At 46.3% G+C, this 16,286-nt stretch overlaps 2 protein-coding genes across 3 annotated transcripts; one reads left to right on the forward strand and one right to left on the reverse strand.

Moving 5' to 3' along the window:
- Positions 1–49: 49 nt before the first annotated feature.
- Positions 50–1,695, reverse strand: LOC111065232 (odorant receptor 10a). Its single transcript, XM_022353287.2, has 5 exons — positions 1,088–1,695; positions 814–1,001; positions 447–736; positions 206–358; positions 50–134 (listed from the first exon to the last, which is right to left on the reverse strand). Exons 1-5 carry the CDS (start codon positions 1,618–1,620, stop codon positions 84–86), a joined length of 1,215 nt encoding a protein of 404 aa, XP_022208979.1. The 5' UTR covers positions 1,621–1,695; the 3' UTR covers positions 50–83.
- Positions 1,696–7,252: 5,557 nt separating this feature from the next.
- Positions 7,253–14,710, forward strand: LOC111065233 (glutamine synthetase 2 cytoplasmic). 2 transcript variants are annotated; one of them, XM_022353289.2, is made up of 5 exons: positions 7,253–7,480; positions 9,257–9,429; positions 12,914–13,254; positions 13,343–13,534; positions 13,603–14,710. In XM_022353289.2, the coding sequence occupies exons 1-5, from the start codon at positions 7,470–7,472 to the stop codon at positions 13,993–13,995; spliced, it is 1,110 nt and encodes a 369-aa protein (XP_022208981.1). In that variant the 5' UTR covers positions 7,253–7,469; the 3' UTR covers positions 13,996–14,710. The 2 variants fall into 2 exon arrangements, with proteins under 2 accessions (XP_022208981.1, XP_022208980.1); XM_022353288.2 differs by lacking the exon at positions 7,253–7,480 and adding an exon at positions 8,887–9,042 and having other exon boundaries at positions 9,245–9,429.
- Positions 14,711–16,286: the final 1,576 nt, after the last annotated feature.

Here is a 16,286-nt window from a genome sequence, read left to right on the forward strand (position 1 = left end):
CCACTACTCGCTACCCAGCTAAATACTTTCGATTCGCTACTCCACGCTACACTTCCACTTGCGCCTGCCACCGATATTCCCAACTATTGAAAGGACTTGGAAAATGCAATAATAGAGCCAGACGTCTGTAGTATCTGCCAGAGAGACCCAAACATAGGATTAATGCGATTCAAATGCAAGTGTAAATATTAATCGGATCACTAACCGATGCAAATGTGTTCAGTGATGGCGAGAAGAACGGCACCGCCATGGTCGGTGCTCGCTGGGACCGCAGTATGAGCAGCAGAATAATGCGACGCTGCCTGGGCGCGCACAGTGTCCAGGGACAAGCGGCCGTCACACGGGACAGCTCAATGCTCTGCATGATCGAGGATTCATCGAGGAGCCAAGCTAATGATAATTATATATCACCTGTGGGGAGGGGTGGGGGGTATTCGTATACTCACACTCTCGGCCACCAGAGTGCCGCCGTAGCAGTAGACGAGCAGCTGGCTGAGGGCGGCCACCGTGTAGGCCACATAGAGCAGGGCGCCCAGGCTGTTGTTGCCAACGGTCAGCAGATTGAAGATGCTGAAACCGATGACCAGTCCAGCGGACACAAAGTGCGCCAGCGTAATGATCGCATAGCGTTTCCTGAAGAAACTCGTCAGCTCGAAGATGGCATTCTGTCTGATGATAATGTCCCTCAGCTGAAGCTCCAGTAGCACGCACTCGGCCGGCGTTAGCTTAAGGTATGCTTCGGGTATAAACACAGGGGCATTCAGGGGGGTATTCACATTAGTTCCTGGCTGGAATAATAAACAATCTACGTACCTGCGTAGGGGCGAAAGATGGCGCGCATCTCCTCCTGCAGTGACTGAAAGAGGGACGAGATGTGGGCACAGAACTCAAAGTAGAAGCCGTCGCAGCCGCCGAACATGAAGATGGTCACATAGCCCGTGTAGGCAATAAAGGCGTAGGTCAGCGGAAAGAACGGCGCTCCGAGCAGCACTTGTGGCATTCTATGGGGTGGTAGGGGGGTTGCTCCACAGGAGTAGTTTAGAGGTTGCCAAAACCAAATGCCAGCAGCAGCAGCAGCAGCACTCACGTCATATTGAAGGGTGTGTTCCAGAGCAGCGGCTGGTCGGGATCGCGCACATACAGCACCAGGGCAATGAGCAGCGGCTTCAGGTTGTAGGTGGTGCAGGTGAAGAAGCCCGTGGACAGGGGCCAGAAATTGATGCGCGCCGCCATCACCGAATGCTCGTGCATGATGGCCCGCTGCTGGGGCCTGTTCAGGCCCCCATCGAAGATCATCTGTCGCAGTCGCTTCCACATATTGGCCAGATCCGAGCGATAGCGCAGCATCAGCAGCATCTTCAGCAGCGTGACGGCGGAGGTGCCGGCCGGACAGAGCGTCTCCAGGGCCAGGGTGATCTGCGTCTGGCGCAGAAACGCAATGCCCGCGTGCAGCTCCGTGACCACGCCAATGGACAGTATCACAAAGTGCACAATGGAACGGATGGGCAGGGGCTCGCCTATCGGCCAGTAGCCCATGATTTCCAGACTGAGGCGGGGCACGGCAAAGAAGTAAACGCCCAGCGGCTGATCGCGTCGCAGGAAGCGCAGCCAGTGCCACATAATGCAACGACAATGGAGTGCTCTGCAGCAGGAAGGACTCCTTATATAGCCACAGCGCCAGCTGCTTGGGCAACAGAGGGCGAGCAAGCAGCAGCCCACTTAATTGACTTGTTATGAAAGCAATTAGGAGAAAGTTCTGGCACAAAACTTACGCCGGGCTGCAGCTTTGAATTATTTATGCCACTGATACTGGAAGGCAGTGAAGGGACAGTCGGGACAGACGGGACAGATGGAACAGACGGGACAGACGGAACAGATGGGACAATCGGGACAGACGGGACAGACGGAACAGACGGGACAGATGGAGGTGGAACAGAAGGGACATACGGAAAAGATGGAACAGACGGAACAGACGGGGCCAGAGATGAGGGCTAGAACAGACGACGTGGGCCAAGAACGAGTGCCGCCAAGTCGCAATCAGAGCTAATGCATCAATTAGCGCTTGCCGCTAATTTCATTTGCAGTAATCAAAATACAAACAAATCCAGATTAATATATTTTGGCGCTTGCGACTTGCGACTTGGACTCCGCCTCCTTCAAAAATAAAATAAATATTCGTGCGGTTAGTTAACTCTAATCTCTAGCCCACAACTCTCACGCAGCACCGCATGAGGCTGCAGGAGCGGAGTTGAGTCCAATAAGGGTGCTCAAATGTCCGGGCATTCGAAGCCCAAATTAATACAAATAAAAGAATTCAATATGTGGCTCCCAAAATGATGATTTCCCCCCGACCTAAAATTGGTATCGAAATATTTCCAAGTGCAAGTCCAAGTGCTGCCATTTTTCTTTTAAGTTAATGAACTTTAATGAAGCCTGCAATTAGCTCAAGCCCTCTGCCATTTGCCACTTGCCCGTGCATTCCGCTCCTGTGCCACCTGATTGCCTGTCCGATGGCCTGCCTGTCCGTTGGAGTCATAAATCATGCAAACCCGTCTGGCATCGGACCCTCGTGTGTCGTTCGCTTCTTTCGCTTCGTTCGTGTGAGACATTGATTGAAGTATTGAAGTTTTTATTTCTTTTATTTTATTTTTAATTTGTTTTGTTTCTGTTTTTGTCAACGCCATGCCATAGACGGGTCTAAGGCAATCGTTTTGCAGGCACACTCAGATTAGCCGAGCACGTTCCCTGGCCAGGCCTGGCACCGGCCCCATGACGTCAGTGTAGTAGTACGAGTAGGGTAATATACATATATGTACGTGCTGCTCGCACTCGTGTCGCTGGTGTGGCTGGTGTGGGAGAGGGTGGGTGGAGGGAGTCTCACAAGTTGCGTTTGATCGGGTTTTAATCGTTGATGTTTTTGGGTGGAAGGCCTGATCATGAGTACCGACTGCCTGATAAGGTTGATTGAAGTTCACTTGAATTTGAATCTCTACGAAAAAAAAACCAAAAATGTTTTTGTTTCTCAGTCGAAGGGCAGCAAAAATGATAATGATGGCGATGATGATGAATAAATTGCTTGATTCGTTGAGTTTGGGGATACATAGATTTGATGGGCAGATATGTACATATGTGCTCGTAATTGCAGCGACAGTCCCCGAGAGTGCCAAGCACCAAAGAACTTAGCAGCACCAAATGACTGGCCACTGGCCACTGGCCACTGGCAAATTGAATCAACGGCAATTGTTCAACTAGCTACAGTAGCGTAGCGCTACTGTACTGTACATATTTGCCCCTTTATTTTGAACCCCCCATTTGATTTCACATTTTGTAGTTTTGTATCCCTCATGTCGTACATAGACACAAACACACGCATGCCTGCAAGAGCCACGCAATACAATTACAACCAGAGAGAGAGAGAGAGAGAGAAGCTTTCACACTGCTTGAATACCCTTTAGGATGGATTGTTCTTAAGGCAGCAGCAGCTACATGCAGCTTAAGACTCTCTTCAGAGAGTCTCCTCTTGGTAGCCACTGAAAGATTAGTTTATTAACCTTTATGCTGTTCCTTCATCTATAAACAGCGCTGATCGTTTGCTAATCAGGCAGCGAACAAACTTTCTGCTCGGCCTGTGCCAACAGCTGCTCAAAATTCGCATACCCTGCTGCGCCAGAGAGGTAGAAAGAGAGAGAGAGCGCGCGAGGAGGAGATCAACTCAATTGAGATGGCCTGACATTGTTTTTGATGAGCTGAGCAGCGTGGCAGGGTAGGGTGGCGGCGAGCAGGAAGAACAGCCTTAATTTTGGTGGCCGGTGGCTTGGGCCTACGATCACGCTGTTTCATGACAAGCCGAACTGGGGGGACCCAGCACGCAACTCGCAGCTCGCAGCACCCATACAATCATAAAGTGCACATGACTCTGGGCATTAGATAAGTTTATTATATAGAATAAATAAGCGTGCGGTGGTGCCACAGAGCCACAGAGCCCCGAAATGGAACCCGAAAGCGAAACAGAAACAGAAACAAGAAACCCCAATGCGAACGTAACGAACCAAAAGCGAGCCCCGCAGACCGCTGGGCTATAAAGAAGTTTAACAATTCAGACAGTTTAAAGCATAAATTGTTTAATAGAGTTTATACGCCAATTGGGGGCATAAAATAAAGAGTGTATGTAGCAGTGTTTTTTTTTTTTTTTATAATTCGGTTCGCATCGGTTGGGTTTCTGCTGCACAGCCAGCCCCTCCCTCTCCACTCACTCTCTTTCTCTCGCGCCACGAACATTGATATTACGTATACGCAACGCACGCTTGCGCCTGTCTGCACTCTTGGACACATACCAAGCATTCCACACTCGTAGCACTGGCAAAGTTCAGGGTCGTGCAGGCCAAGAATTAGGTGGAAGTGCGTCTGCCTTTATGAGGGCCAATATTTGGGCCGTTGGCTATGGCTATGGCTATGGCTATGTTATGCAACTTTATTGGGGCCCAGCCTGGAGGCCAAGACAAACGAACTCAACTAAGTTCCCTGGACAGCCGACTGTTTTAATACCCTTGCAGAACGCTCTCTCTCTCTGCCCAAAGTCGTACCCCCCCCCTTTCAAAGTGTAAATATAAAAATCCAAACAATAAAATGGCGCCAAACAAAGAGAAAGAGAGTTAAATTAGGGGATGATGATGATGGCCCACAATGATTAATTGGCACTTGATGATCGCCAATTAAGCAGGCAAATTAATGTGAGCGAACGATCCACTCCCATCCACAGAATGGAACGATCCCCAGCTGAACGGGCCGCCAACGATAACACGTCTCCGTCTGCACAGTCTCCCCCGCCAATCAATTAGTCACACAAACAAAATACCCCACCCCAGTGGGTGAGGAGGGTGGGGAGGAGGGTAAGGAGGGTGCCGGTGCTGCCTTCACCTACTTACGGTTAAGTCGGTTAACCCGTGCGCGACAAGCAGCACCACCGCGCCTGCTGCTGGCCTGCTGCTGGCCTGCTGGCCTGGCCTGCTGCTTATCGAAGCCACGCGTCAATGGCGGCTGCTTGTTCTTCCACACTCTTCTGGGTACTTAATCTTGGCCCTAAGCACTATCGTCCGTGAGATCAAAGTTTTGTGGTCTGACCAGGCGGGGGTTTATGGCCGATCGATCGATTCCGCCGACGCCTAAGCCAATTTGAATGCAGCAAAGACGCGCTGCCGAAAAAAAATAAAAAATAAATAAATAAAAAAAAAAAATGCCTCGTTAAATGCGAGCAAAGATCGCAACGGCAGGCGGACGATGAACGACGTCACCAGACGCATGCGCAGTTCACGTGAACGGTCGAGCAGAAGACGTGCCGGGCCGACGGACGGAAAAGCAGATCTCAGACGAGAAAGGCGAGAAGCGAGACGACATACGGATTACGGATTGAGGCGATAATGGGCATATGACACTCGCTTAATCATAATTCGAACTGATGAGAGTCCGCCACACTAAGCAGAGCCACAAAAACTGATTCGTTCAAGTCGAAAATCAGTGAACAAAAAGGAGACTAAAATTGTGTACAAGAACATCTTAGAACTTACGGAATTTGTACAATTTTTTCATCTGAGAATTTTTTCCAATACAATATTTTTTCCAAGAAGCAGTGGCACTAATCATTAAAGCACAGAATCATGACTTTTGGCCGTTTCAAATCAGCGAAAACAGGAGCTTAAAATAAAACATTAAAAAACAACAGAAAAAACACCATTCCCGTATATTACGAGATCTATCCCATTTTTCAGCAAATGTATATGTGTCCTTCCAATTTAAATAAGTATTGTGTATGGGCTGGTACATAATTGCAAAGCAATCCATGGACTATGTTAAGTAAGTGTCATACGGGCCTTAATCGAAAATTACTTCACGTTTGTCTGCTCCGTTTATTTTATGTACTATCGAATGAATTTGTTTGGGAAAGGGGAAATGGATGGGAATGGGGGCGGGGGGTGTGTGTAGGCATGTTTGTAGACGCCAATGCATACATACATACATATGTTAATTGTGCATTTAAAATTGAAATAAAATGTTGCTTGTCGCAATTTATTTGGCCAACTTCCTCTCCCACTCCGCTGCTCCGCCAGACGGCAGACGGCAGACGGCAGTCCGAACCGTATTTTTTTTTTGTCTGTTTTTATTTGCGTTTAAATTTAGATCGACTGGCGCAGTCCTTTACACCCGAAGGGAAAAGCTTTTGTCATACAAAATAAAGGTTTCACATGTACATGTATATGGAATGGAAATACATCAAACATATAAATCATGTCTTTGTGCCTTGTTTACTTTACAGCTTCTCTGTCTGTCTTGATGATGTAACGTTTATTAATCATTGAAAAATATATATGTATATCTACATTTATGTATGTAGATTGCACTTATTCACTTAAGTGCTGAGTAAATCTACGTACGTATCTGTGTAAGGTTGCTTGGGGGAGTATGCGCTGGGTCTCTGGGTGTATAGTCTCTCGGCTTAATAGAGTAAGAGAGTTAGAAGTTCATTATTTTTAGACTTAAAACTTGTTTGGATTGCTTTTAGATCGACGGCCAGACCTTCATTCAATTAACTAACAATTTTCACACCTCCTCCAGCCCTCAGACACGACCAATATTTTACGCTGGCTGTACGGCACTACGCATTGAGACGCAGCCGAGACGCTGACTACGCACTTGGCACGGACCCGGACCCCGACCCCGGACAAGAGAGGTTCACGTGGGGGCTTGAACCGTGATATCGGTTGCCGGAAAGCGATTAAAAGGGAACGTAACATACTCGCACATCTGTGATTACAGAGATATGTACATACATACATATGTATGTACAGTATGTATTGTATGTCTGCGACAATGTCAGATTTGTTCACGTTTCTTTTTTACTATATTTATATATTTACATTTTGTTGGGATTTGTATTCGTGTGTGTGCGTGTGTGTGTGTGCCATGGCTTGGTACGCCAAAGACACTCGCAATAATAAAATGTGAGAATCTTGAAAAGGTAATTAGCACATATGCTCTGCTCTGCTCTGCTGTGCTCTGCTCTGCTCCGCTCGTGTTTGTTTTATACGCCATAAAAATAATACAAAAAAAAATCGAGTCACACATCCGACGGCGACGAAAATCATTTTCTGTCGGATTTGGAGTCGGGAGTCTCGTCTGGGCCAGTCTGGGCACTGGGGGCCTATAAAAGCAGATCAATCGCCGATGGATATGCGCAGTCAGTCTCCGCAAAGAGTGCCCACTGTGTTCTACCGTTTCCAGCTGCAGTCTCTCTCAGTCTCTCTCAGTTTATCCAGTCTCAAAAGACAGCGCCCCAGTATATCACAGTCTGCAATCTGCAGCGTCATCACAGTCGCATCCTGCAATATTCAGTCAAGTGCAAGTGTCAAAGATCAATAGGGAGATAAATAAAATTGCAATTGCACTTCACTGTGTGGACTAAGCAAAGGAACAAAATGCATTCATCGTAAGTTAACAGACGATAGTCGCTCATCGCTAAGCCACTTGCTTGGCAGCAAACATCGACCTCGACCTCGGCCTCGGCCTTGTGCTTGTCCTTGTCCTTGTCATCATCGATTCGATCTACATCTCCATCGACACAGCCAGTGTCCCCCCCCCCCCGTCCCCCCCAACCCCCGCTGTCTCATGTGTTCTCGATCTGGCTGATAAGCGGATTACAATTACAAAGATTGCAAATGCATCAAACAGTAATATCCCGCTATCACAACCTCCCACCAACACCTTCATTCACTTCATTCACGCATTAATCAAAAGTGAATCAAAAATAAAACAAGGCATTTGGCAAAACGAACGAGAAACGAAGCAGCGACCGGAAGCAACCAGGAATCCAATTGGGAATCTGTAACAGTAACAGAATGTTTGCGGGAGAGGCTCTCCTTCCTCGCCTCTCTCTCTCATCTCTCTCACGCAGTAACAATATGAAGAGCGCGCGCGCGACACAACCGCAGCGACAACACTGCAAAACGAACGGTTTCTTTCCCCCTTCGCATCCTTCTATAATTGCCAACGGCGACGGCGACTGCGACGTTGACTGCGACGCTAACACTGACGTCTAATCTGTTCTGTGGGATTGGGTGGGGTAGGCGCGCACACGACGCCGTCCAAGTTGTATTTATCGCATGGTGGGGCTATACAGGCTCATTAGCTCTTCAATCTCTAAATCTCTCTTGGGCTAGCGATGACCTTCGGGTGCATCCCATGCAATATCAATTGATAGCCAATCCGTCTCCCAGGGAAAGTTTTCCCCAAAGCGAACTGGCGATGCATCCATCGCTTTTATTATTCCTATAAATTTCTTAACATTGACAAGCAAAGCCCTGAGAACAGCAAGGGTCGGATTTGCGGGTGTCAAACAGACAAGAGTGTAGGCGCCTAATTATTTTTCTCCGTCAAGTCGTTCAAAAATGTATTGCCACGAAAGTAAATTATTCACCCGAGCAGTTAAGTAATTAACTCACGCACCTAATTGAGAACCCACTTCCTACTTGGCCTCACCTTGTCTAAAATACACCTTGGACAGTGTCGAGTCGATCATGCAGCGGGCGGCAGGCTAGAACAAGTGACGAACGCCGCACCGCCGCCGCCTCTGCTGCTGCTACTGCTGCTGCTGCTGCTGCTGGCAGCGACTACAACAGCTGTTGCTTTTGTTTTCAATGGCGCAGCTGCTGCTGCTGCTGTTGCTGCTGCTTTCGCGGCCGCAGCGCTTAGTTTGTTGTAAGTAGTAGACTAGCAGAACAGCAACAACAAATACAAAAACATTGCTGTTACTGTTGCTGGCGGCGTATTATAAATTGTGTGTGTTTTTTTTTTGTTTTGTTTGTTGTTTGTCATTATAAATTGAGTTGGAATAACGCTTTCCAGCTTAGTCGTGTTCCAGTAACGCTTCCGCTCGCAACCTAACTAAGAAAAAAAATCCACACCACCCAACCACCCACCCAAGGACACTTAGGCATTTCCTAAGCACAAATAAAAGTTCAGAGTGTGAGAAAATCCAAAATACAAAAACAGGTGCATATTCCCAAAATACAAACAAAAAAAATACAAAAACCCAACAAAACCCGGAGACCCAGAACTCCTGACCTCTGCCCTCCACCGCTCCAATTCGAAACGTGTGCCAATCGAATCTTGTTTTATATTTGATTCACCTTTTTTTTCCCGCAAAACCACAACCGTCACCAACACCACCACCACCACAATACCAATCCTCCAGTATGTCCGCTAGAATTCTGGAAGACTCGCCCAATGCGCGCATCAACAAGACCATTCTCGATCGCTATCTGTCGCTGCCGCTGGAGGATAACGTGGTCCAGGCCACCTATGTGTGGATCGATGGCACCGGCGAGGATCTGCGCTGCAAGGATCGCACCCTCGACTTTATCCCCACGAGTCCCAAGGGTAAGTCCTAACACTCTATCCATCTGATATTGGTTGGGGGTGGGGGCATCCTCCAACATGCCCAATGCCTCCCAGTTGCCCCGTCCCTAATCTAATCTATTGGCCAAGTGGCCCAAAAACACACACACAACTCCAATTCCCATTCCAATGACAGTTTTGAGTGCTGCTCTGCTGCTCTGCTGCTCTGGGTGTGTGATTTATAGGCCATAATCCAGCAGTACCGATCCGATCCGATCCCAGCAGTTCCGTTGCTCAGTTTTATCGCCCCAAATGGGTACAAATTATTTTGACAAACATTAATTGGCATTTAATGTGAATCGTGTCGTGTGTGTGTGTGAGAAAGGAAAGGGAAATTGAGCCCAAAATATCTTCCATGCCAGACGCGATGCGATGCGACACTTGCTAATTTCCCAATAAACAACAGACAGACAGACAGACAGATGCATACATATATTCACACTTTAATCCCATACACAAACTCGTGCCAGCAATGCTCCCCCCAAACGAGTATTCGTATCCCCCCCATTTACGGGCTTTTATGGTTGCTATTCGATCAATTTTGGCACTGAACCGCTTCGTTTGTTTTAGTTTTTAGTTTTTAGCTCTGTTGGGCCGTTGATTTTATTTGATTTTCAATTTGCTTTTTATTGATTCCTCCTCATTCACCACAAGGAACAGAACAGAGATAAGAGCCAGAGTACACGAAATTCATTCGGTTCATTATGTAACTCGCTCCCCACCACCCCTCCACCAACTTGCACTGTGTGCGCTGCTGCTGACCTTTGCCTTGGCACGGTTCTGGGCAGCATTTGGGGTTCGTCTCGGAAGTGCTATTCTACCCCCCCCCCCCCCTATGTGAGGGGGGGGTTCTAAAAAAAGAAAATTTTTCACGACTCGCGTCTGATAATGCGATTTAATGCGATCGCGCGAGGGCTTCATAAAAATACAACAACGAAAAAACCGAAAACCGAAAACAAAAAAATTGCGACGGCTGTCTTGAAAGAGTTTTTCATTTAATTGATTGCGTTTTAATGTGCAATTACCGAGCAGAGTCTTTAGTGCCTGCTCTATGGCCAGCCGTAAACTAATCAAGTCTGGGGCAAAACATAGTCTCCCCCCCACACACACACACACACACACACAGACACACAGCCACAGACACAACTCAGACCAGACAGATACAGACAGACTACTCGTAGGTAGTGCTAGTGCTCCCAAATAGCCCGCCAACAACTCGGAAGTGAAGTCGATTCCCTCTACCCCAGTAGATCTTGTCATCTTAATTATTCCACTCGCACACGCTGTTTGGCTGCCTGCCTGCCTGCCTGCCTGCTGCCTGAACTTGAAAGCGCATAGAATACAAAAAAAAAATGCAAAGACAAACAACTTTTGCTGCCTGCTAGCTGCTGGCTGCTGACTTTTGCTATCAAAGTGACTTAATGCGCACAATTACTAATTAAGAATCTGTAGATACATCTACACACGACACACACGCACATGCACACAAAGTGCATCGAACAATGACAAAGAAAGAGAGAAAGAAAGAAAGAAAGAAAGAGAGTGGCGACAGCGCGTGTGGGTGGGTGGGTGGGTGGGCTGTGTAGGAAATCGACACGTTGCTGCTTAAGCACTGGCCAAACGAGGCAGCAGCTGATCCGTGGCATGGCAAGCTTCCAGCTACAGCTTTAGGGACGATGAGGAATGAAATGAAAGTAATCGATCACATATTTGTTAGAATAAGGCTATTAAATAAAGGTAAAGGTAATGCAAAGAGAACTTCCCCCTGAACGTGGATAGTTCGTAAATGCAGTCCAAAGAAGTTCCATTCTAATTGGGCAATTTTCCTAACAATTTGATACCAAAATGACACTTAATCGGTGAAGCGTGCAGGTTTCAATAACAAATAAAAAAATCAACTCGATTTTGCATTGTATGCGGGGGGGGGCCTTCTGCAACCAAGGGGGGTCGCACCCTGCCTATCAGGCGACCATCAAGTGCAATCAATAAATTGCAATAAAAGAAAAACACTTGAACAAGAAAACGCTGTCCAATGGCCCCCACCTCAAGGGTGCAGCTGATTAGGCTTAACAAAAAGAAATACCACAAGATGGGAATTTCGGGGAAAGTTCGGGGGAAAACCCTAAATGGGATGAGCAAATGTAAGGCCCAACAAACAATGATTAGAGCAAAGGCTAATACAATAACTGTGGCACAGTGACACACTGTCGTCCGGCGTCTCTGTCTCTGTCTCTGTAGCTGTCTCTGTAGCTGTAGCTGTAGCTGTCTATAGTCTACAGCTGTTTATCAATTGGAGTGCGCTCTACGAGCAGACGGGAGACACTCACACACGCAGCCAGCGAGTGATGATGATGACGATGATGACGATGATGAGTGGTGGAGAGACAGCAGTCGATGGCGAGAATGGGACTGAGGACTGTCGCTGCGACGACTGGGGTCGTTCCGAGTGATAGAGATAGAGAACTAACATGAGATACCAGATTGTAAATGAAAACGCTTGCTCAAGGTCACCCCCCGCCTGTTACAATAGACTGCAAATGACTCTGTCACCCCCCCCCCCTACCCGCTCTCTCTCTCTCTTCCGCTCACAGCGTGAAATTTGCATAAGTGAAATATTTTCATTAGCATTATTTACATGCATTGAGAGGGCAGTGACGGCGGGCAGGGTAGGGTAGGGATAGGGTCGGGTAGGGAAATTAACAATTTATTATAATAAACAACAGGCAACTGGGCAAACAGGTTCCCAAAGCACTGGACCTGAGCCCCAGCCCAGCCCCATGACAATTCAACGGAATCCCCTCTTTTTGAGGGACACTTTGCTAAAAATAATAAAAACAATACCCAACCAAAGGTTAGAGCGGGGGGTGGAGGGTACTGTGAAATTTAATATGCGCACAATAATTATAGTACATTTTATAAGCGATATCTTTGAAGAATAATTGCTGGAGGGGGGGGGCGGCATTGGGAATCCCAAGCAGCAGCAGGCAAGGCACACAGCACTTTGGGACTTAAGAAAATAAATATAGATATCAATAATGGAATAGAATTCGAACAGCAAATAATTAACATTCAGGGCATGCTCGATTTCTGGTACAATTTCCTAGGGATATTTCACAAAAACAATTCAAAATTAAAGTTGAATGTATACCCTGACCCTCTTTATACTTTCCGCCCTCTTTTGGTCAGTCTCAAATGTATGAAACGCACTGTATGTGCACGCTAAATAGAGAAATGCACCTGGCGCGTGCCTTTTGTGTGAAAAATGAGAAATTGCTAGGGAGATGTGAAACCCAGTGTACCCAAAAGGCAGCAGCAATTGCCAACAATTACAATTAAATCGAGAGTATTGCATGCTAAGTGAGCCACAAGGTCAGGCCCCTGAACCCCACCCCAAGCAACCCCAAGCAACCCTTAACTAATGCCCGCCAATCAATTCCATTCAATTCAATTCAATTCAATCAAATAGAATTACCCGTGTGGAATTATGATGGCAGCTCGTGCTACCAGGCCGAGGGCTCCAATTCGGACACCTACCTGTATCCGGTGGCCATCTACAAGGATCCCTTCCGCCGTGGCAACAACATTCTGGTGATGTGCGACACCTACAAGTTCGATGGCACCCCCACCGACACCAACAAGAGGAAGAGCTGCCTGGAGGTGGACAACAAGTGCGTCGATGAGGTGCCATGGTTCGGCATTGAGCAGGAGTACACCTTCCTTGACTTTGATGGCCATCCATTGGGCTGGCCCAAGAACGGTTTCCCCGGTCCCCAGGGTCCCTACTACTGCGGCGTGGGCGCCAATAAGGTAAGGCATCAAATAAATAAATATCAAATAAATATGTGTAAAGAGTTTTGTTTTGTTTTATTCCCTGCTTTGCTTTGCTTTGCTTTAGGTCTATGCCCGTGACATTGTGGATGCGCATTATCGTGCCTGTCTGTATGCTGGCATCAAGGTGTCCGGCACCAATGCCGAGGTGATGCCCGCCCAATGGGAGTTCCAGGTGGGACCCTGTGTGGGCATCTCCATTGGCGATGACTTGTGGATGGCTCGCTTCCTCTTGCATCGCATCTCGGAGGAGTTTGGCGTAAGTAGTAGATCAATCCCACATTACCTAGAGATTGCATCGGTGCTCAACGCTCTTTGCGATTGCAGATTGTGTCCACATTGGACCCCAAGCCCATGCCCGGTGACTGGAACGGTGCCGGTGCCCATACCAATGTCTCCACCAAGGCCATGCGGGAGGATGGTGGCATTCGGGATATTGAGAAGGCGGTGGCCAAGCTATCCAAGTGCCATGAGCGTCACATTCGCGCCTATGATCCCAAGCAGGGACAGGACAATGCCCGTCGCCTCACCGGCAAGCACGAGACGAGCTCCATCAATGACTTCAGCGCTGGAGTGGCCAACCGTGGCTGCAGCATACGCATTCCCCGTGGCGTCAACGATGATGGCAAGGGCTATTTCGAGGATCGTCGCCCCAGCTCCAATTGCGATCCCTACTCCGTGGTGGAGGCCATCTTGCGGACCATCTGCCTGGACGAGTAGAGGCGGTGGCAATAGAGGGCAGACAATGGCACCATTCTATATATGCATCTTGTCCATCTTGTCTGCCTGCAGCATTGTTTTGTTGCCCTGTTATTGATTTCTAATTTGTTGTTAACCCATCGATCCACTGATCCATTGACCCCGCACCTCTGCCCGCACCCGCACCCGTACCCGACACCCGACACCCGACACCTGACACCCGGCAAGCCGAACCGAACCGAATCGTAACAAAAAAAATCGGACGCGGACGCGGACCCCGTCTCTCGGCGGTGGTAATATGTATACCGTTAGACATTAGTCATTAGGCGCAATTCAATTTACCTAACGTATTTTCCCCCCACTGAAGTTCCTGACGCTGAAGGGCAGGACAGGATCTAGAAACAGAATTACTCTATCTACTATATAGAAACTTCCTCGCTAAGATTTTCCAGTGTTTTTTTTTTGTTTTTTTTTCTCCAGCCCCTGTTGTTAGGTTTTAGTGTGAGGATGTTTTTAATTATGTTTTTTTTTTGTTGTTGTTGTTGTTGAATGATTAACGAGTAGAGCAAGCAAAGATCCAAAAAGATATACCACCCCTGATCGCCCCCCATGAGCGAATGGGTGGGGGGCCCCCCAAAGACAAAGAACGAAGAACATAAAGCTGTAGGATCAAACAACACAGTCCCCAGACCCCATCCCTATAATTGTTAATGATATTAATTAATTACGCGTAATCCTAAACTACATACATACAAATATACTCTCTAGTTAAGTAAATGCACTAAAAAACAAAAAAAATATTAAAAAAATATACAAAATACAACAAAAAAAAAAACAAAAAACAAAACGAAGTTTCATTGAAGGGCTGACTGTTAAATATAATGCAAATATTCCGCATACCGCATTCCGTATTCCTAATGAGATGCTCAAACGCTTAAGCGTCGAATGGGAGCGTGTCCAAAACCAATATTTTCACTTGTTTGAATATTTAATATGGTTCCAATTGACAGCTCCAATTGACAGTTGAATAGAGAAAGTAACAAGTGTATGTATTGGACTGTATGTATTATCACTTTAAAATAATAGTCGTTCGATTTTCGCACTCGCAGCACAAAGATTAGAAAAATATGTGTCAAGTTAAAGATTTCCCACGATAAAGATTGCTCATTTTCATGCTCAATAAATGTAGACAGAGAGAGAACTTATACCTTATACCCTTTGATTCTAAAATGGAATGATATTTTCATTCGATTGGAATATTCCGCCATCCAAATGCTGCACAGGATTAATGCGTAGCAGAGTACTAGCTGACATGGTATCCGTATCCACAATATAATCTGCTGCAGCCTTATTGCATTCTCCTCAAGCAAAATGCACGTGTGAAATGCATTTGCTTGTTCGTAGAAAGTTTTCATTCAGTGCCCGACGGCACAGGCTATAGTTATACACGTAAGTACATACATATGTATATGCATTGTAGATTAAGCTGAAATTCATTGTGAGATTCATTAGCTGACAGGCAGTGCAGCCAGCCCAGTCAGCACACCCTCCCACCCTACAAGTACCCATCCCATAAGCAACCAAATTGCATCATCAAATTTGAGTACTGCTCTTGTGTTTTTGTAATTTTTAATTTTTATTTTGCTTCTCATTTTGTTTTTATTCATTTAATACTAAAAGTTATAACTTTGATTTCGCTTTGTTTTACTGTTTAAATTTCGGTTGTCTCGCTCTTGATTTTTGTGTGCTGTGTGTTCAATATTTTCTGTTGCTGTTTCTGGTTTCGGTTGCTGTTTCTGTTGCTGTTTGCATTTCCCACCTGTTCTGTTGTCACATCTCACACGCTCTTCAATCGTTATATTTTTTATAGTTATTGGTTGTATGTATGTATGTATGTATATACTACATATATACTATATATATAATTTGTATAACACTATTTGTTGTTTGCTGTATTTTGTTTGCTACTTTGTTTTTTTTTTTTCCCATTTTGTGACTTGTGTGAATTTTCGTTTGAATTATTCTCTGACGATGATCAACAATGAACGAAAATAATTATAAGTGTAATACTTAATTGCAAATCAAACTGAAAACTGAACACTAGCACTGCCTTTACTCTGCTTTTCTTTGCTTTGCCTTACTTAATGGAAGCAGTAACTGATTTATTTGCCTTTAATACAATATACATACTACATATATAGGTATACTGGTATGTGTACGCTCGTGTACTATATGTATGCTAATTAATTGCATTCAATGGAATTGGGCGAGGGTTCAACAAATCGCCTTGGTCTTAGTCGAGTCTGGTCCAG

This window comes from Drosophila obscura, unplaced genomic scaffold (assembly GCF_018151105.1).
Source record: "Drosophila obscura isolate BZ-5 IFL unplaced genomic scaffold, ASM1815110v1 contig_73, whole genome shotgun sequence".
Taxonomy (NCBI): domain Eukaryota; kingdom Metazoa; phylum Arthropoda; class Insecta; order Diptera; family Drosophilidae; genus Drosophila; species Drosophila obscura.

What these genes read in the sequence shown, in the direction of transcription:
- LOC111065232 (XM_022353287.2), bottom strand. Translation starts at nt 1,620, where the DNA reads ATGTGGCACTGGCTGCGCTTCCTGCGACGCGATCAGCCGCTGGGCGTT. An exon ending in GCACTCTGGTGGCCGAGAGT is followed by an intron (nt 359 to 446) that starts GTGAGTATACGA and finishes TCGATCATGCAG; the next exon opens with AGCATTGAGCTGTCCCGTGT. An exon ending in CACTGAACACATTTGCATCG is followed by an intron (nt 135 to 205) that starts GTTAGTGATCCG and finishes TCTCTCTGGCAG; the next exon opens with ATACTACAGACGTCTGGCTC.
- LOC111065233 (XM_022353289.2), top strand. An exon ending in TATCCCCACGAGTCCCAAGG is followed by an intron (nt 9,430 to 12,913) that starts GTAAGTCCTAAC and finishes TCAATCAAATAG; the next exon opens with AATTACCCGTGTGGAATTAT. An exon ending in GCGGCGTGGGCGCCAATAAG is followed by an intron (nt 13,255 to 13,342) that starts GTAAGGCATCAA and finishes GCTTTGCTTTAG; the next exon opens with GTCTATGCCCGTGACATTGT.